General features: G+C 37.8%; 1 protein-coding gene across 5 annotated transcripts in view; it reads right to left on the bottom strand.

Annotated features, from left to right (window-relative positions):
* Fmn1 (formin 1) overlaps nucleotides 1-22,431 on the bottom strand; it is a 408,229-nt gene that overhangs the window by 280,111 nt on the left and 105,687 nt on the right. For 4 of the 5 annotated variants that reach the window (XM_005381169.1, XM_005381170.1, XM_005381172.1 and 1 more), the window contains one exon: nucleotides 7,434-7,609. In XM_005381169.1, the coding sequence (XP_005381226.1) occupies nucleotides 7,434-7,609 (176 nt within the window). Of the gene's footprint in view, nucleotides 1-7,433; nucleotides 7,610-10,961; nucleotides 11,014-22,431 lie in introns of those variants that run through there. The other variant, XM_013512614.1, reaches the window with a different exon arrangement.

Here is a 22,431-nt window from a genome sequence, read left to right as displayed (position 1 = left end):
AAATTTAAATTTTTTGCAGTACCGGGGATTGAACGCACGACCTTGTGCTTGACAGGCAGACACTTATGCAACTGAGCTCTATCCCCAGCTCCAGAACTATATTTTTAATTTGACTTACTTTGATTAATTTATATAGCCATCTATGGCTAGCAGTCACTGTACTGGGTACGGCTAAGAATGTTAATACTGAAGTTTGAAGAAATTAAAGTAGATTCTAAGATTAAATAACCAAGGAATGCCAAAGCTGGGGTTTGTAGTAGATCCATCTGTTTCTAAATGTTTGTTATTTACATTACAATAACACAGAAGCTATAGTATTTTATAACAGTTCTTTCTTATTGAAACATAGTGAAGGAGACAAAATAAGTCACCTGGTTACCAGAAATAAATGCTTATTCAAGTTAGAAGCAATCTCCAAAAGCAAAAAGGTCACAAAGATATGACTCCTGAGTCAGTACTGATTCCTTGGGCTGGGGCTATAGCTCAGCGGCACAGCGCCTGCCTGACAAGCACAAGGTCCTGAGTTTAATTCCCAGAACCAAAAAAAAAAAAAAATGACAGTAGTGATTCCTTGAATTTAATGCCCACACACTTGGCCATCTTAAGAGAAAAAAATGTAGAAAGAAATGCCAATGCATTAAGATTACATAGGAGAAAAGTAGTAAGGCTTTGCCACAGATCCTATTTTTAAACATAGTTAAAGACAGCATTGAACAAGCAGAAGAGTAGGCAAGAGTTATGGCTTTGAGGTGGGTTGCATTTGGGTGCAACATGAGGTATTATTAATCTCGCATTAGCTGTGCTGCTTTAGGCAAGTTCCTTAACTTCTTCGAGCCAATGTCCATATGCACAAACTGAAAAAACAGCCAACATGAAGTTGTTCAAAAGTTAAATGTGGTACTATCCTTAATGCAGCCCTTGCTTGCTCCTCCATAGATGATCAATGTGGCCCCTTGTTACCGAGTATGACGGTTGCAGGGATAGACAGGTGGTGGGCAGGGATCGTAAGTCCAGTGTTGCGATGCATTCACTATTGCTTCCATTTGGCACATCACTTTAAATAGAGAACTAATAAAATAAGCATATACACCACTACTGGCATTTCAACACATTAAAAGTATCATAAAATATTCTCAAGGAATATCATAACAGTTCCCACAATCAAGGTCACAGACTTTCTATTGCTGCAGAGGGGAGTTTATGATGTTCACACAAAACACTTTTATGTAGTAGCTACAGTCCTTAGTAAAATTTAGATATAGTGACACTAACAAACCAGAATGACTTAACTAAAATTTGTAATAACCAAAAGGCAAATGAAAAATAACTGGGCCATAAAAAATGAAACCATGTAAATTTGGGAGTATTCTCCAGCAGCCTCTATGCAAAGGCTACTGCATTTCATCTTCTAAATGAGTCATATGGGACTTAATTTGAACCACAGATTTCCACTTTCATCCTGGAGAAGAGGAAGGAGAATTCCTTTGTGAAAGACAGACATACAACATAAATGATATGTAACAAAAAAGACTGAGGTTTAAAGAAACAATGTGGGAATCATAGCACTTTAATTCTATTGAGTGAAGACAGAACTGCAATTCATAAAACACAAACGGGAAGCTTTGGAAGAAATGGAATTCATTCAGAGATAAAAAAAAACTATGTGAGCTTTAGAGAAATGATACACTATCTCAGTAGCAATAGTCAAACTCACTTAAATATAATTCCCAGACAAATTTCTCCCTTTAAAAAATAAAATTCAGTTTTACTCTGTGTTTGCTCAGGTTTGAAAGTATACACTTAAGAATCCAAATTTTATATGAATATCCATTTATCCCCTTTTAGAATAGACAAAGAGGAAGTAAGTACAATAAGTGTTCTCAAGATCAAAAAAAAGTGAATTTCATAATTCCATTAACCATTAAGGTGGTTTGCTGATTCAGCAAGTTTGTTACTCGTTTTGTTTTACAAAAAAATCTTGGATGTTACCAGATTTGTCATTACCTTGCAGTTTGTAAGGAAGATAGGTGGATGCCAAAGAAGGGTGAAAAATGGCAAGAAAACTGAACTTTGTGGTTGGTAGAAAGATTTCTATCTAACTGTGATAAGATTACCCAGGACACCATGAGAGATAACTTGTGAAATTTCATGTGGATTAGGAGTCAGGTTATATTGATAATTTTTCCAGCTGCTTTAGCATGATTTAAAGGGATGAGTTCATTTTGAAAAGTGCCTTTTTTCCAAAGCCATCCGTAATCCATTAATTCCAATTGTTCTTTTCACCTTGGTAATTTCTTGACCATTTATCACCCACCAACAGAACATGGTCTCTGTTTTTTTCACTTCCTTTCACCCATGTGCACACGTGCATGCACACACTCACATGTGTACTCTTACATGCACACAAGTAAACACACACCTTCCAAAAGAAAGCCACATTAATGTTTTTGAATTCACTTGCAGTACAAACCCCATTGCCATGAATATCTTGACTTCAGTGATTCAATCTTACGGCTTTAGCTTGAAGGTGCCTCCCACTGACTTCCACAAAAACAATACAAACACATGCCGTTTCCCTACAACGCAGAGAGAAAGCTGTGTTTGCGCTGACATTTAACCTCGTGTACGCTCTGGAGTTTGCCACTGAGGAATGAAGAAAGGTGAAGGACTGGACTCATGTTCGCAGCAACATCTCACCGTTAAAGACCCAGAGCATCGGGGCATGCTGAGGACGTGAGTGTCCACGCCTGCAGCTGCAGCAGCCCACCAGATGAATTTGGGGTGGCATTCTACCTATCTCTCAGCCTGCTTCTGAATCCTTTTTACTGATTGTGGGAGTAAATTCAGACCCATTAAATGAATGTTTTTTTTTGAAATTAGAGACAAAACAACACCCCCAGCCCTGCATAATCCAAAGTAGTAAAGAGGGTGAGAGGCTTCACATTAAAGAACTTGGGTCTAGGCTCAGACCTGGGTTCAAATCTTGCCCCTGCCCTCGCTAAACTTCTCTCCTATTTGTGCAGTAGACATAATAATATAGGACCATGGCATCTGGCATTTAGGAAGTGACCCAATATGTGGAAGTTCTTGTTACCAGTTGAGACACTCAAGGCTGGGTGTGGACTTGGTAATTACATCCTCTGGCTCATAAAATGCAATTACTTGCAACCTGATGCTATGTTTACCTCAGCCAATTCAGTAAACAGTATACAGAGCCTCACAGTAAGGAGACTGATTATCCCTGGAAAATCAAATCACCAAGAGTTTAAGTTTATATTTTAAAAACTGGAACTCAAAATCTTACTTTCAGACCAGTGTATAATCCCAGTGATTGCTTACCTTTCCTGTTTTTTATCTCTGTTTTCAATCTCAATCCACACCTTTGGTAGTAAACTCTCTCCACCCATGTCCTTTGTTTACAGACTTTTAACAAACCCATGGAGTGCTCCCTTCAAATGGGATCCCCAGGAAACTACACTTATTATAAGGAGTTAGGCCCCAGTAGCTCTCTGATCTCTGACTATCACGTGTTGCCTTTACCAAATCTGTTTCAAAGTATACTACAAACTAAGGTACAGAATTAATGGTAATTCCTATTTGGTAGCTCGTAAATACTTCCCTTTAAAGGCTAACTTTTTAATATTCATGCTTTAAGTAGGCACTTTGGGGCACCTGAGATTTTATCATATATATGAACCTCTACCCTAGGGCAACTCATACATATGGCTTTTGGAAGTTATCCCAAAAGTGATATCTCCTATTGCCAGGTTTAGTCAGTAAAATACAGGGCGCTCCATTAAATTTCAATTTCAGACAAAAAATAACTTTTCAGGCATATCCCATATAATATCTGGCAGCCCCACTACCCCAAAATGGAAGTGCCACAGCATGGGCTTCAATCTTTAAGAACTTTGTTGTCTGCTCGGGATAGTCTTCAGACTTTCACAATTTGCTCAAGCAGGACTGCGGGATGGTTATCAGAACCGACCTTCTCCACGCAGCAAGGTCTGGCCGCAAGAGTACACTGCTGGCTGCTTACACACTGATATACACGTTGGTATCATATATACTGTCACATGCTTAGGAAGACAACTGTTCTTCATTTCAGGTGCACAGCCAGAACTCTTAAAACTTAGAAGTGATGAAAGTTAGAAGCACATCCTTTGTGATAATATTGGGCTTTGTTCCCAATTCCTGAAACAGCTCAGGGGAAATCGAGGTGTTACTCATAACAGGCCACTTTCAACCACACCTGGGTTTATGTTAATGCGATGACTTTTGGGAAGCCCACAAGGATGCAAGACTGGTTGATTTGGGGACTAACCAGGGTACTCGAGGACTGAAAGTTTCAGCTCCACCCCCTGACCTCTAAAGGGGTTGGAGTGGAATAAATCACCAGTGGCTAATGATTTAATTAGTCCTGCATATGTAATAAAGCCTCTTTAAAGCCCTAACAAAAGGAGCTTGTCTCCACAGCCACAGAACCTCCTGTGCTCTGACTCTTCTGGACCTGTGCATCTGGCTCTTCATTTGTATCCTTTGAAAATATCAACATAATAAATCAGTAATAGTACAAGTACTGTTTCCCTAGTGTGTGCAAGCTGTTTCAGAAAACAACTGAAACAGAGGTAGGGTCCAGGGAACTTAGATCGGTATCCCAGTCAGCCAGGAGTGGGAGGTGGCCTGAGGATCCACGACGTACTCATCATCAGCTGCTGAGTGGGCGCACCTTCTGTGATAATCTGTGGGATCGATGGTCATTCCAGGGAGATGTGTCAGAGTGGAATTGTAGGACTCCCAAATGGTGTCCACAGAAAACTGGAGATCTGCCTGGTGTGGAAAACCACTCATTTGGTGTTGGAAGTGTTAGGAGAATAGAGAAAATGAGTTCGGGGATTTTTTATTTAGTTCGTTTGGCAAATAGATGCTACCTTGAGTTTCATAATTTAGTAACTAAAAGATGGATGCCCAGCTGAAAGACGGGATCAGGAGAGCACCAACCATGGTCCCAGTGTCCATTCTGTCTCGCTCAATCAATTGTTACCTGGTTTGGTTGCTATCCCTGTACCCTGTGGAGAGTCAGTGGAACTACAGAGAATGGCTTAGGAAAATAACCTCCTGCTGATGACACTGCAAATCAGATTTAAAACTGAAAGCAAAGTAGTGTTGATCCAATGGCCAAGGATGATCAAACTACTCCACAGCAATACACTCCTCCAAACTTAGCGTTCGGAGGCTCTCTGCCCCTGGCCTAGAATGTCATTACCAGAATGCATGCACTTTCTAAATCCGCAAAATCCTTTCACATAGAAATCTTACTTAAAATGGCAACATTTAAACACATGAGGCAAATTGTTCTGTATGAAGAGGGGAGTAGCTCAGCTTAGAGGTGACAAAGGAAACAGGGCCCAAAGTATAAAAACCACTGATCTGGATAATAATTTCAGGAAATTACTCTAGTTTTTAAAAGTTATATCTAGTAGAAGACTAAGAAATGTGTAAATACATGTATTTCTTTTAATTGTGTAAGTACATTGCATAGGCAATATATGAATATATAACATACATCTCATATGGATAAATATGTTATATATTCAGATATAGTCATAAAAGTCTGGTTCAGGAAACAAACCTTTTTATATCATGATATATACAAAGCCTAAAAACATTTATACAAAATAATTTTCCTTCAAAATTTTATAAAGAATATTTCTCAATGTTGGAGAAAGGTTACACAAAAAGTATATATGTGGTCATACTATTGACTTTCAAATAGTAGTGCTATTTCACTATTAGAAAATGTAAGAAGAAATACGTTTTGACATATTGTTTAGTGGAATATTATTCAATCACTGAAAACATCTATCTATAAAGAGTCTATAACAACATGGATAAGTAGATAAGAGTAATTGATTTTAATAAGTAGAAGATTATAAAATCTAGATGCTTATATATAAATTCTTAAAATCCTTCACTGAAAATAAATCATACACAGTGAAAACTACAAAAAAAGAAATCAAATTTTCTGTTGTGATCCTTGCTGCTGAAACTATCGCTTATTTCTTGTTTTTCCAATGCACCTACATGTTTCATTTTTTCTATTAGAATCATCTATGATATTTATAATTGTAGTAAATAACGTTATGAAATAATTTAATTTATGGAGGTAGAGGAAACCGGAATAATTTAGTCTATTTCGAGGGGAGGAGGTGGGAGACATGGGTAAGAAGTAGCCTTTCAAAATCCATTTCAACACTGCTGTACTCCAGGGCGGCCTGCTATTGCTGCTTCATCAACTCAGAGGTTCACCAATAGATGTCACTGTTACACCTCCTGCTTTCAGCACAATTCCCAAGCTGTACAACTTGACTTTTCAGGTAGGAAGATTAAAAAAAAAACTTCTACAAATCCTCCTATCATCTCTGGAATGACTGTCAATTTGTCATTCTTCAGCTTCATTTCAAACCTTTTATGATAATAAATGCCAAATGCTTTTCTAGAATGACATACAGTGGCTACTTTATGGGTATGAAAAGTACAAGGTTTTTCTGCTCATTTGGTTTCCACCTATGCAAATATGGCAGACCTAATGTACCTTATGAAACTCGTATAGTCACCTAGATGATCATAGGCCTGACCCAGGCTCATTGCATGCATATATCCAGCCTGGAATTAATGAACTGGAGAACACAAGATTGTCAATGGGCTTTAATTCAATGGTAAAAAGAAAAAAAAGCAAAGTGCTTATTGGATTCCCACATTCACCCTATCTGCAACAGGAAACTGGGTAAGAGGGTGATGAGAACTGTGATAGGCCACTGGATCTGATTGGACCATCTAAATGTGGAAGTAGCTTAACTGCAGCCCCAGGCTTTGTATCAGGGAGTCAATGCTCTCGTGTCAATGAATACATGGATGAGTGAGAAAGGAGAAGGCTATGGTTTTTAAATAGGTCATCCTGTATTTGGCAGATTTCCTGCCAACCTGTTCACCTGTTATTTGAGCAGCTGGAAAGAAAGAATGGTTTATAGATGTGCAAGTAGACAGGCTGCTTGGATTTCACTGGAGAATGCAGAGCCTATCAGAGCCTAACATGTGACTGACACATGCTATTTATAAATTTCTAGGAAAATGACATTAAGGGACTAGCACCAAATGGTTTTTGCCACAGTAAGGTTTAGACAGCAAAGCTAACATGAGCATAGCGCTCTGAAAACACTCAGATAAAATATAAACAGTCACTTTCCAGGGCACAAATTTCAGATCACCAAGATACATCTTGGTTTTTTGTAGCCTATTGATTTTAAAAAAAATGATTCATGATGAAATGCAGCTTTAACAGTTTTATGTACACAATTTACATTAAAGGTATATTAAATGAACTTCAGTTTACCAAGAAGAACCACAGCACAAACACGAAGGTTTTCACTTACATTGAGATCCAAGTACAATTTGCTTCTGTTTGACTTCTCTCTGTCCTCGTAGAGCAGAAAGGGACAGGGTGGGCCTGCTCTATAGCCCAGGACCCAAGCACCTCCATCTCTGCTGGGGAGGTCTTTAGCTGTCTGTTCACTGAAGCGGTCCCAAGGAAAGCCCTCAGAGGAGACACCTAAACAAGCACAGAGGAGACCATCAGTAACACAGCAGCTGAAACACAACCGAGCCGGTCACTTTTGGGGAACTCCTATGAGGGCTTCACCATAACATTTCTTACTTCACTAAATTGTGTTTTTAGAGTTTGTTGTTTCCAATTATTTTTTTTTCTGGATCACACTAACATCCTTAACCTGAAAAGGTAAATCTCTTAGCTGTACTTTGTGCTTCACATTCCTGCCTACCAACCCATGATGCATGGTTCAGGCTCACTCACAAGGAAATCGGGGAGGAGCTGCTGACAGACGTCAGGAGGCTCAGGCCATTAGCTTTAACACCAAAGGTGTTACGTGAGCCAAGTCATCCGTGTGCCTGTTTGTCCAGGGCAGGAACTGTGTCTTGCTCATCTTCACTTCTAGGGCTAGAATCCTTAAGCATGGTGCACATGGGAACTCAGTCAGTCTGTTGAATGACGAGTGCTGCATGAGTAACTCACTTTTGTCGTCTCCAGAATTGAGTATTAGGCTAGCTCATTCTTACCTAAACTATGTTTGGCTAATAATAGTGTTAGGCACTCTTTTTAGCCTTGTCTTCAATTTTTAAAATAGCTTCTAATTAGGTATCATTAATGTTCCCATTTTAGGTGGGGAAACTGAAGCAAGAAGAAGTTAAACAATTTATTCAAGAACATAAAACCAGTAAATGGTAAAGCTAGCATTTGATCCTCAGCAATTAATCACTAGAGGCCATGTTCTTAGTGATTATACCACATGGATTCTGCATGACACTCTTGAGATGGCAACAAGAGGACTCTGAGGTCAGGAAAGCTGCTTGCTGACCCCGCTTAGAAAGCCACACCATAGCATATTAAAGACCCTGAGATGTCCTTTAGTAAAAAAAGCTAACTAACCGTGTAGCAAGGTTTTCTACATGTCCCTAACGACAAGATCCATTTAAAGAGATAACTGCTGCACATGTTACAGGCTGTTCGTGTTCTACTGGCAGAGAGTTCGGAAAATACCAGATTAGGCCGCCTCTAAAGTCTCACATAACAAATTCCTAGACCTTCTTTAATTCCTGGTAAGCCACCTTGGCAGACTATCAAGGAACTAGGAGGAAGTTAAAGGTTTAGGTTTTTGCAAGAGGGATCACTGTCAGGTATATGATAGGGTGTTTATTACACATAATCTCTGTAAGAAAGTCACTTTGGCAGTGACCCAACCCTAGCCAGCAGCTTCCTCCAGGCTGAATACCTGACTTACAAGTAACATGAGCTGAGAATAAGTCCATGCACAAAGGGACTGTGAGACGACAAGATCGACCTTTATATTAGAGGAGCAGTTTAGAAAATAGAAAATTTGAGGATAGCTAAGGTTTTTCTTTTTATTCTTTTTGTTTGATTGTTTGAATCACTGGCTCTCATCCACATTTTCAAGTGAAAGAGATACAGGTCATAGTATTTTACAGCTGTTCCTGGAAAGATGTCTACTTAACACTTCCTTGCAGCCACTGGGAAAAGTGAGAATCCATGACCTCCCGGGTCTGCCCTCCCCTCTGAAGCCATAGGGTGACTGGAAGGTAAGAATTCGGGTCACCCTCCACGTGGGCCTGATGCCTTCGAATGAGTACCTCTCCAGTTATGTCCCTTGCTACCTATGGTCTCCAAACAGACTGTCTCCTGGTCTTTCACTTAGGGAAGCATATGCTATGGAGTGTCCCTACTTCTGCTCCAGTGTTATAGGAAAAGATTAATGCCTAAAAATCGTCAGGAAGGAGGCTCCTGGCTAAGCTTCTCTACTTTTTCCTCATGGTGACCCTGATGGGAAGTCAGTCCTGGATATGTTTTAATAGATGAAGAAACTAAAACTCAGATTCCTTTACTTCCATGAATATGGCTTACTCCCCTGCTAGAATAATTCTGTCCATGTTTGGCAAGAAAGGGGCAAATAAATTTGTAAAATTTTTACCATACTATCTCACTACAAAAATGGATAATTACTAATCAGAGTTCTCATTTTCTTTTTTTTTTCTTTTTTTTTTTTTTTTTTGGTTTTGGTTTTTCTCCGGTACCGGGAACTGAACCCACGACCTTGCGCTTGCCAGGCAGGCGCTTTGCCGCTGAGCTAAATCCCCAGCCCCTCAGAGTTCTCATTTTAAAACCTTCTTTTCACTTTTATTCTGAAGTAACTACTGGCTTTGAGTTAAGTTTAAACAGAATTAATAAATCAAAACATAACATAAATATATACATCACAAAATACAATATACAACACTGCAAGTAAGACATCGTATCAGAGGCACATTGTCTGGTGAATTTAAGGTATGAGGCGTTCATGTATGAAGGAGCAGTAACTTTCCACAATAACAGGGGTGAAGTCCTTAGATAAAACACATACACATGCATACATCTGCATGCACATGCGTGTGCACACAAGTGCAAATGAATTCACATACGTATAGGGCTACCCAACACCACACCGAGGGAAAGTACGGAGGTAAGACACACAACTCAACTAACTCTTAATGTAGAAGAAAAACAATGGAGGAACAATGAAAATTAACCTCCTTCTGGAGACTGTTTTAAAGGCCCAATTTCTAATGCCTAATATTTAACCAGACAATATCTCTATGAAGGAAACATGAGAGATAAAATCATGATGCATAATAATTTGGATAAGGATCATTAAGACAAGGAAGGACCAAAGGCAGAAAGAAGTAACATAAAACTGTTATTCTCAAAAGCGTAACACAGTAAGATAAGACGTAGGACAAATTCACCTTTCTAAAAACCACAACAAATTTATAAAGTAATTTTTTGAATGGCGTCTTTTAAGAAAACAAACACAAGTGTGTTAGTAAAAACTAATGTACATGACTGTATTTATTAAAATTTTTAGTACCCGTCCTACTCTCTTTAGATAAGCAAACATAATAAAAGAGAGACAATTACCTGAAATTAGGTACATATATTTAAAAAGCCAACTTCCATTTAATTTCTGATACAAACTAATTTTAGGGGTTAGAGTGTCATAGAATATTTTATGAAAGTAGAGTACTATCAATTTAATCATAGATATAAGACTTCTGATTAATGTCTTATTTACTTTATGTTGATCAGTCTTTGATACATGTGCTGAATCAGAAACCTAAATAAAAATAATTTTTTAAAATTTAAAAAAAAATTTAATCATGTCTTTGCTCTTCACGTGCAGATTATAAATCTGGTTTTTACTCAATATGTATTAGTTGCTTTGTTTCTCAAAGACATTTCAACACTTAATCCACCACATACATACATGGGTTAATTCTACAGCCGACCACAGTTAATACAGCCTACAGCACAGATACACACAGGCAGCGTGACTTACCTTGGCACCATTCTGAAAGTCTGTTTTTCCCAACCATTCAAATGATGAGCTGCACTTCTTGACGCTAACCTATAACATCAGTCTGAGGTTTGGCTGTCAATTATTCAAACAGTGGAAACAGACAGAAAGAAAAGGTGATATGCCATTTAAAATGGAGCAGCATCTCCAGCCCATCATTCCACAACTGAGTTAGTCTCTCTACCCAGGGTATGTTGGGTCACTGATCCATTTCTTTGCTTTCTCCCCACATTACTATTATGGACTGTCTTAGGTACTTTCTTGTTGTTGGGACAAAATACCCAATGCCCACAACTTAAAGGAGAAAAGGTTTATTTTGGCTCAGTTTCAGTGGCTTCCTTCCATGGTTGGCAGGCTCGAATGGCCTGGTGGAAGGGCCTGACCCCAAAGAAGGCCGCTCACTTCGCAGCAGCCAGGAAGCAGAGAAGGAAGGGAGGAGCTGGGGAGGGAGCCATGTCCTTCCAGGTCATACTCCCTGTGATCCCTCCTCTAACCAGGCCTTCACTTCTAACGACACACTCAGCCACAAACTCACCCGCGAATCAATCCACTGATGAACAGAGCACCACCACGATCCAATCACTTGCCAAGAGCCCCACCTCTGAATACATGGGTCTTCTGGGGACATTCCAAACATTAGCATGGACTCAACACCTTTTCCAATTGCCTCTGTAGCCCCAGATCTGGATTAGACATTTTCTATTTTTTTTTTTTGTTGTTGTTTTTCTTCTGGTATCAGGAATCGAACTCAGGATCTTGAGCTTGCCAGGCAGGTGCTGTGCCACTGAGCTAAATCCCCAGCCCCGACATTTTATATCTCCCCTGCTCTATAGATGTGTGACTTGTTTTGGCTAAATGAATGTGGCCAGTGGACAGGGCACAGATTCTGAACCTAATCCTTAAGAGGCATTGTGTGTTTTCACATCATGTTCCTTGCTTCTGCCATCAACATAAGCTAAGGATGCTCTGGGAGCCTGGGTTAGATACACGGCAGATCCAAACACAGTCCTGCAGTATAGCCAAGCTTGGCTGTATTCACACTAGATCAAGTGAACCTCAGGCAATTCTCAAGCCAGTGAATGAGCACAATACACACTTGCTGTAAGCCATTGAGATTTTGATCCTATTTGTTGAAAGAGGTGCCTCATATACTGTCTATCATCACCCCCTACTAAAGGACTGTAACTAACAAAGCTTGAACTTTTTAAACTGAGGGCTTAAAGATTACGGTATTTTTACTTTGAATTTTATATTGAAAACAGTCAATTAGTAAAGTTTGCAAACTTCACAGCATACCCATTTCCATGCATACCAAAATCTAGAGACAAACTATAGTTCATTTAAAAATTAACCTTATTTACCAGGAATTGCCTTTAATCATTAGACAGACAGATGGACAGATATTTGCTTCCAAAGAGGTTTGTAAACATAGTACAAAATCAGTAGATCTGGACAAAAGATTTTAAGGAACAAAATTACAGTGCTTTTTAGGTTTTCTCCTATAATTTTTCCTTCATGCCAAGCCCACACTTGACAGCAATGATAAAGTGCTTATGCCTCCAAAAAAAGAAGAGAAAAAAAAAAAAAAAACCCTCAGCTTGAAACTCTCATGAGCTTTAGTTCCTATGCTGTAGTTCCTGGGGCCATCCATCATACTTGACTTAAAATAAATCCAAAAAGGTGAAGTTTTCTGAGCTGTGAATATCGTAACTGATATGTAAAGGTAGACAGGTTGTCTTCCATTATGCTATTCAAACATGTACTTACAAGCCAGAGAGCAATCTAGATGTGCAGCTAATGGAGAGTGACACTGTGAAGTATTTGAAGAGAGGGTGTGTGCCTGTATGCATAATTATTCAAGTGTATGTCTGGCAAAGGTGTAGTCGCATGGCTGGTTTCTGTCAATTAGAAATCACTACTTCCCAATGCCACCACCTCCATTTTCATTCCCAGAAGTGTTAAAATGATACCGTGTAAGGAAACTAGTTGGTAGGTAGAATTCTGACAAAGTATCTTATCTACCCATTCCATCCTCAAAGCAACTGTGGAGAGAAATGCTGACAAGGACCAACGGAGCGGGGGAGGTGTGGCTAGCATCAAGAACTAGAAGAACTGAAGCACAGGCTGTAGCAACCTGAGAGCATATGAGGAAAATCACAGGCATGAAACAACTGCAATATTGTTTGAATGTCTGAAATCACATTTAAATTCAAAGGAAACAAAGCAATTTGGTGTTCGAAAGGATCTTTTATGTTTCCCCAGACTACCTGCTCATTTCAGAGTTGAAGGAATTGAAATCCAAGAAGACTGCAATATTTCCAATATACCCAGTTAGTGCCAAAGACAGAATGAATACCCAGGCTCTAGGGGAATCTTTTATGCTATTTAGAGAAGGATGTTATCGCCAATCCGCAGACAGGAACATTGAGAGAGAAGTGGAAGAGATGGGTTAAGGAAGGGCTTTGCCAGGTAGTCACAATTCCTAGCTGTGACATTTACTAACTGTTTGACCTTGATGAAGCTGCCAGTCCTCCCTGAGTCTTTATTTCCTCAACAATAAAATGAAGCTAATAAGAATATGCCTGACACTGAGCCAGGTTCAAACTGTTTTCTTTAAGGATACTTTTTCCAAGCTGAGAGTGAACAGATTAGACAGAAAATGCAAAGGCTCTGTTTTAAATAAAGAAACCTATATGCAATCAAAGCACACTAAACATCACACACTCTTGGTGAAGTAGTATTTTTTGTCAAAGAAGATAAAGAAAATAATTAAGCTCATAATAATTCATAAAGCACTGCAGTGCAGCAGATCCCAAATCTGTTCAGGTTCTAAATATAGAATTCACGTCATCACATGCAACAGCTCCAAGTGGCTGATCCTCTCTAAAAGCCACAGCTCCTCAAGCTTCTTTACAGATACCTAAGACATTTCTTCCCTAAAGGTCAAACACATGAGCTTCTGGCCATGAATGAAACTATTTATAGGCAGAGTTTTAAATAAAATAGCAGCTTAAAGTGGTATATAGATATATTGTTATGATTGGTACAGTAACCTCCTTCCATGGTCTTTCCCTGTGAAAAGATAGATGTTACAGGGACAAACATGAATCAAGTCAGGACACTCATCTGTGGCGTTGCTTATGCTGAATGTTTTAACACCTGAAAAACAGGGCATGTATTTAAAGAGTGACACAGATGATGCTGAGAATGGACAGAAAATAGAGGCAGATACATCCAGGTAATTCTTGGTGCCAAAAAGATCAAGAAGGATCAAATTTAGGAAGTTGTAAGTTTCATGGAAAAACTGAGAGCCCTTGTCTATTTTCAGATAATAAATGCTCAAGGACATAGTGTTTACATTCCTTGTGGAGAATTGGCACATGTGTGTGACTCATCCTCATTTTTTTCATCCCTTTCCTGTCCTTTCTCCCTTTCTCCATTTCTTTATCCCCTCTCTATCTGAGAATAATGTTTTTCCTATCTCCTATTATCTATCTTTTATTTTGTTCTTTACTTATATTTGGGACTTCTCATATAGGATAAATCAGACAATATTTAAACTTGTGTCTCTGATTTACTTTACTTAACATTATGGTCTCAAGGTGCATGCATTTTCCTACCAATAATTCTAGTTTATCTTTCTTTCTAGTATAGAGTAGTATAGTACTCCATTGTGTGTGAATGAATAAACAGCAAATAATAAAAGATATAATACACGCTAAGAAAAAAGATGCAGACACTTCAAATGCCAAAGTTATCAAAAAATTTTGTATGTCTGATTATAAGCAATATAGTCACTCATTTAAAAATATTACTAAAGGAAAGAATACAGAAAACATGTCATGTAGCACTCATTACAAGTTGAATAATATTTTTCCTTTTAATGTCACATTATTTCAGCTGTTACACGGACAACTGTACTAGTGGGAAGCCCAACCCTTAAGGAAATATTATGTAGTTATTGCTTAAAGAGGTACAGTAAAAATAAAACTTCAAAATGCCAAGCCTCTTATTATAAAGCATATAATGATTTTTTAAGACTCCTTTACAAAATGAAATGATTTTAAGAGAGTCACAAAATATGAATATATATGTGTGTATAGACATATATAAAACACAAGATAAACAGGAAAAATAATGCATATTTACTAACACTAATGGCAAATATTTAATAGATAACAATACAATATAGTTCTGAGCATCCTTGCAAATAAAGAATGAAAGTACATTCTTTCACTTCGCTCCTGTCATTCAAGAAGAAGTAAAACACTGACTCTGTCAATCTAGTGAAGATTTTTCTGACTGGAAATTTAGAGAGAAGAGCTGTATAACCGGTTTCTATCTCACCATGGCTTTATTCCAGTGTTTTGACCAACTGTAGAGTCTTCTTACCAGCATTCGAGCTCAGAAGGGTGGTCTAGCTGTCTGTCAACATTTGCTCTTCTAATAAAAAAACTGTGGATATTATCTTGACTGCTTACTGATTGGGAGATAATGTGATGAGTTCTTCAGGGGAGCTGCAAACAGAGGGCTCTACAGAACATCCAAACTGATACTTTCACTAAAGTGTCTCAGGCACCTGTGTTTTCTAGCTCCTTCCTTTCACTAGGCCTTAGTAATGAGGATGCTCCCCACACTCTGCCCCCACTGTTTTGCCTGAGGTCTTGCTTACCACTTTACCTTCTAACAAATCCATTTTTAAGGGTGAGTAATGTCTGACAATGGGACATGTAGCATATATCTCACAATTTATATACATTACACTTTACTGAGAATCCTCCCCACAATTCTACTCAATAAAGGATAAAGTACACTGGTTTTAAACATGGAAAAATAGTGAAGTTGGAAGTTAACTTTGCTCAGGGTTAAACTGGAAATGGTAAAACTAACTAGTTCTGAACTCAGAATGAACCACTAATCATAAATAACTAAAACTAAACAAAATGTAGGAAACAACTGTACTTAGATATCCAATAGCAAATAGTGCAATACTATAATCCCTATAACAGGAAAAATAAAGGAGGTGAACTACATAATTACCTAGGCTTTCTGTAGAGAGGTGACTTCTGGATTGGATTTATTGACAACTATAAACCCACAAATTAAAGTACTGTAACTCAGTTAGCCTCAAGCAAGATAAACAGAAAAACCCATAAAAATATAATTGCTGGAAACCAGTGAAAAAAGGAATATGATAAGAACAGTCAGAGCTCGACATGGTGGTGCACGTCTATAATCCCAGCATTCAAGAGGCTGAGGCAGGATTGTTGCAAGTTCAAGGCCAGCCTGGGCCACAAAGTCAGCTCAAGGCCAGCCTGAACTACATAGTGAGACCCTGTCTCAAAAAGACTAAGTAAATAAATAAATAAAAGCAGTCAGAGAAAATAGGATTTTATGTGTAGAAAACTATCAAACAAAAGAATTATTATAAACTTCCTATCAGAATTTGAAACCCAGAAGACACTGACATCAAGTTAGATGGGCAGAGATGTGATAAAGAGAGAAATCTCATAATAAAGGAGTCAATTCAACAAAAAGATAAAACAATCCCCCCCCACACACACACATACACACACACACACACACACACACACACACACACACACATATATATATCTTCTTTTTTTTTGAGACAGGGTCTTGCTATGTAGTGCAGGCTGGCCTTCAACTCACTATGTAGCCCAGGCTGGCCTCAAACTCACTGCAATCCTCCTGCCTGAGCCTCCTGAGTGCTGGGATTATAGGCATGTGTCACCATGCCCAGCCCTAACCTTGTATTATTAATAACAGTCCCTAATAACAGAACTTCAAAACACAGGAAGTAAAGCTATCAAAGCTGAAGGGGAAAATACATAAATTCATAATATATATTGGAGACATGAATATTCTTCTCTTAGTAATTAATTCAAAAGTTCACAGAAAATCACAAGGGATGTAGAAGAATTAACATTAACCACCAATTTTATCTAATTTACTTGTATAAGATAGTTGATTTAATAATGGCAAAATACATATTCTTTTCCAGTACACATGGAATTTATCTCTAAATATTGGAAATTAGATGACATACTTTAAAGTAACTTGTGAGTCAAAGAAGAATCACAAGGAGAACTATAAAGCACTTGGAACATAGATAATACATAACATGGAGGGGGGGGGGATTTATAGCCCTACTTAACACCCAATGATTGCTCCTAGCGCACTCTGCCTGACAACATTTATCTTCCAGCTTAGAGGGATGTTAGGCATAGTTGATAAATGATTAAGCCACAGAAAACAGAGCAATCAGGAATCTTAATATTCTTCCTGAATGCTAATATGGAGTCCTCAGCTTCTCCCCCTACTAGGTTACCAAATCAATTTTAGTATCTAGGGTTAGGCAGGTCCTGAAACATTCTTCTGAAAGAAATATGACCAGCTCAAGAGAAAAGAACCTGGAGAACATTCCAACACATTCACTGTCAAATTCTCCAAGAAATTTACTGAAGATCTAATGTCAATACTCCTCAAACTCTTCAATGAAAATGAAAGGGCATCAGTACTCCTATAGTTATTCCTGGAAGCAAGTGTTACTCTGATTCCAAAATCAGAAAAGGACCCAACCAAAAAGGAGATCTAGACTGATACAACCACTGTGGAAATCAGTGTGGAGATTCTTCAAAAAAACTAAAATTAGAGCTCCGATTTGACCCAGCTATTCCCCTTCTGGGTATTTTTCCAGAAGAATTGAAAACATCATACCACAGCTATATATGTACACCTATGTTTATAGCAGCACAATTTGTCATAGCTAAATCTTGGAAACAATCCAAATGCCCATCCACTGAGGAATGGATAAAAAAGATGTGGTATTTTTATACAATGGAGTATTACTCAGCTATAAAGAATGATAAACTCAAGGCTTTTATAGGTAAATGGATGCAACTAGAGCCCATATTCATAAGTGAAATAAGTCAGACCCACATATGTAAATATCATATTGTTTCCCTAGGATAAGAAACTAAAAGAGTAAATAAAATTTGAAACATACAATAGTGTGAAAGGGAAAGCAACTGCTCAAAATGAAAGAACAACTAGGATGAGGGAAAGGGAAAAAGAAAGAAAGAAGGAAGGGGCAAATATATATATAGAGAGATATATAGATAGATCTAAAGATACAGAGATATAGATATAGATATAAGATAGATAAAATAATTGTACTACTAATATCTATTGGTTTATTGAAAGTTAATACTTTTTTTTTATCAATTTTGCATGCCTTTATCTTATAATCTGAACAACTACTTTGAAGATAACAATATGCAATATAACAACCATTGTTGATATTCTATCATCTTCTCTTGAAATTTTGTATCATTTTTAATGTTCATTTTTATTCTCTTTAAAATAAAAAAATTTAAAAATGAGATTCCAAGCCAATATCTTTAATGAACACAAATGAAAAAATATGACACAAGATACTGGCAAATAGGATGCAGCAAATCATCCAAAAGATCATACACTACGACCAAGTAGGATTCATTCCAAGGATACAAGGTTGGTTCAACATACACAAATGAACAAATGTAATACACCACAAAAACAAAAGCAAGGACAGAAACCACATAGTAATCTCAATAGATGCAGAAAAAGCATTTGCTAAAACCCAACATCTATTCATGACAAAAACCCTGAAGGAAATAGGAATAGAAGGCCTTTATCAATCTGATAAAAACCATATATAATAAACCAAGGGCCACTCTCATACTAAGTGGAGAGAAACTGAAAGCTTCCCTCCAAAATCAGGAAGACTAGGATGCCCATTATCACCACTCCTGTTCAATATAGTTCTCAAAACAGAGCAATTAGACAAGAGAAAGAAATAAAACAGACATGAATAGGAAAGGAAGAACTCAAATTATCATTATTTGCTGGTGATGTGATCCTCTACATAGAAGACCCCAAAACTTCACCAAAAGACTCCTAGAATTAATAAAGAAATTCAGTAGCATAGCAGAATACAAAGTCAACTCTCAAAAATCAGTAGTGTCCCTGTACATGAATTACAACCTCATTGAGAAGGAAATTCGGGAAATAACACCTTTCACAATAGTATCAACAAAAATGAAATACTTAGGAATTGACCTAACCAAGGAAGTGAAAGATCTTTACAATGAAAACTATAGTACTTTGAAACAGGAGCTCAAAGAGGATATCAGAAAATTGAAAGATATTCTCTCTTCCTGGATAGGTAGAATCAACATAGAGAAAATGGCCATATTTCCAAAACTGTTATACAGATTGACTGAAATCCCCATCAAAATACCAATCACATTCCTCACAAAACTAGAGAAAACAATCCTAAAATTCATATGGAATGAGAAGAGACCTAGAATATCAGAAACAGTACTGGCCAACAAGGACTTCACAACCCCAGATTAAAATTATACTACAAAGCTACTGTGATAAAAACAGCATGGCACTGGGGGGGGGAAACAGACTTGTAGATCAATAGAACCAAATGGAGGATACGGAAACAACTCCAGATGCACTCAACTACCTATCTTTGACAAATGGGCCAAATACTTTGTCTGGAAGGAAAATAGCCTCTTTATCAAATGATGCTGGAAAACTGGCTATCTGCAAGCCAAACACTGAAGCTAAACCCATATCTCTCATTATGCACTAAACTAAAATCAGAATGGATCAAACACCTAAATATTAAAACAGAAAATTTTAATGTTCCACAAGATAAAATAGATAAAACTTTTGAAGACGTAATTGTAGGCAAAGATGTGATCAATAAAACCCCAGTTGTACAAGAAATAACACAAAGAATCAACTAATGGGATCACTTCAAATTAAAAAGCTTCTGCGAGCAAAGAAAACACCAACAGAGGAAAGAGACAAACCATAGAATGTGAGAACATTTTTACCAACTACTCCTCAGACAAAGGACTAATATCTAGAATATATAAAGAGCTCAAAAATATTAGACAGTCCCCAAATTTAAGTTACAAATCTAATATATAGGCCTCTGAAATAGATATTTCTCAGATTAAGAAGTACAAGCACCCAATAAATGCATGAAAAATGTTCAACATCACTGACCATTAGAGGAATGCAAATTAAAATAACACTGAGATCCTGTCTCACTCCACAAAGAAGGGTTATCATCAAGAAATCAAATAGTAACAAATGCTGGTGAGGCTATGGGGAGAAAGAAATCCTTCTTCATTGTGGTGGGAGTGTAAACTGGTACAGCCACTATGAAAATCAATATAGAGAGTCCTCAAAAATATGAAACTAGACATTCCATTTGTCCCAGCTATTCTCCTTCTAGGATATCTTCCCGAAAAAGTTAAAGTCATGATACTACAGTGCTACATACCTACCCATGTTTATAGCAGCAGAATTTGTGCCTTAAAGGGTAAACTTGAGGCATATTTAGGTAAATGGATGCACCTTGTGATCATAATGTTAAGTGAAATAAGTTAGAAACAAATTTCAGTGTTGCATTATTTCTCTTATATGAAAAATCCAAAGTATAAATAAGGAGCAAAATAAAAGATATTAGGAAGTAGGGAGATCTTTTTCAAATGGGAAGGGCAACAAGAGATGGAGGGAGGGAGGAAGGAAGAGAAAAGGGATTTTAAACAAAGAGTTGAGAAAAATGGAAACAGCTTTTGCAAATGGGGAGGGAAAAGAAGAGTTGATAGGAGGAGGGAGGGAGGGAGGGATGAGAAGGGAATAAAATTGAATTAAAATGTTATATGTACATGTACAAACCCCTCCCATTAAATGTAATCATTATGTACTGCAAACATGTACTAAGAGAGAGAGACAGAAAGAACCTGGAGAAATTGCTATGGGAGGTTCATCAAAAGACAGTCATCCCAGATCAACTTACAGAGAAGGTCAAATCTTATATCCTTACTTGGGCACTGCAATTACATTCATAGTCTCCAGATCCAATAACTACAAGACAGCTAAAGAGAACTTCTGTCATAAAAATAAGAGCAGGAAGCTTGAAAGCAAAAGGACAAAGACACCACACCACTCTATAACTGCTATAAGACTCTGGAGGCAGCTATTTTCTTCTACAGCACAGCTCTTATCACATGGCATCTTCCACACTTCTAGTTCTTGTCAGGTTTCTTTGCGTTCCCCTTCAGGTAAGGGCTTTCTGTGACTGCTGGTTCTGGGGGACTTTTATGAAGTTTATAAACCCTTGCTTATTCTCTTAATGCTATCACTTGTTCTAGACACAGTCATTTAAATTATTTTCAGTTTAAAGCCTTTGAACATACCATTTATTTGCTGTCAAGACTCTGATAAAAACAATTAATTGGCCTCAGGATTGGTGTTTCTCTCCTGCCTCCAGCGTACCTGTATTTAGTAAAGCATCTAGGAGATTGCTGCTTGATGCTTTCTTACCATGCTCAATTAGACTAACACCAGCAATGTCATGCATCCATGCCGAGCTATCAAAATGACCAAACTCTTCAATTACTTCATGACAGAGAACAGGAAATTTGTCAGAAGCCAAAGCAAGGCCGGTGTGTTATACTGCTGCTCCTTCTAAATGAAGATGAGTTGACTGGTATAAAAATGAAGCACCTTTAAATCCATAAAGGTCTACTAGGTTCAAGGAAATGCGTTAATACATGTGTTGGGTACCACATTCAACATGTCACCTACAATTGGCATCTGCATGTAATTAAGGTGACAATCATCCAGTCATTCTCTAAAATGGTTTTCTCACTTCATCTGGACTTCCCACTAATCAAAAAGGAATTTAGTGTGAATATGGTATGAATCACCCTCTCTGCAGCTTTCCAGTCTCTGAAATTGGCACAAATCGGTGCTACTACTTCCCCAGAGATTAATATGCCTTTAAGGAACAAGAAAAATTGGGAGCCATTTTTCCCAGAATACATAGATCTAAGAACCAAAAAATAGAAGTGAGAGTGGCCCTTCTCACTTCAAACTTAATAAATCACTTGCAGAAATTTTGCTTCCTATCCTTACAAACTCGGGCTTGTGGGTTTGCAAGACTTACTGCTGGGCTGGGGATTTAGCTCAGCAGTACAACGCCTGCCTGGCAAGTGCAAGGTGGGGGTGTTTGATTCCCGGTACCGGAGAAAACCGCCCCCCCCAAAAAAAAAGTCTTACTGCCAAGAGGAAAAATGCTTCCAGGAAAAAGCATATCCACTGTTTAACTAAACACACTACCTAGTCATTGTAAGCTCTTCTATGTTAGAGTGTACTATGGGTTTCAGTATGTAAAAGTAGATATTTAGTAGAATATTTAGCAGATCCATTTCTGTGACTCTGTACCAGAAGAACCATCACCTTTATTACTATTACAAAGATATAGGATGTCCATCAAAGGATAATTCATGAAAGAAAAAAAAATGGAAGGTAAATGTCGTAAATAATGTCATAAGTAGCCAACTTTATATGCTATTAT

Source organism: Chinchilla lanigera, unplaced genomic scaffold (assembly GCF_000276665.1).
Source record: "Chinchilla lanigera isolate Chin_1 unplaced genomic scaffold, ChiLan1.0 scaffold00015, whole genome shotgun sequence".
Classification (NCBI taxonomy): Eukaryota; Metazoa; Chordata; class Mammalia; order Rodentia; family Chinchillidae; genus Chinchilla; species Chinchilla lanigera.
Note: the sequence above shows the minus strand (reverse complement) of the source record. Positions and strands in the feature narration are given on the sequence as shown.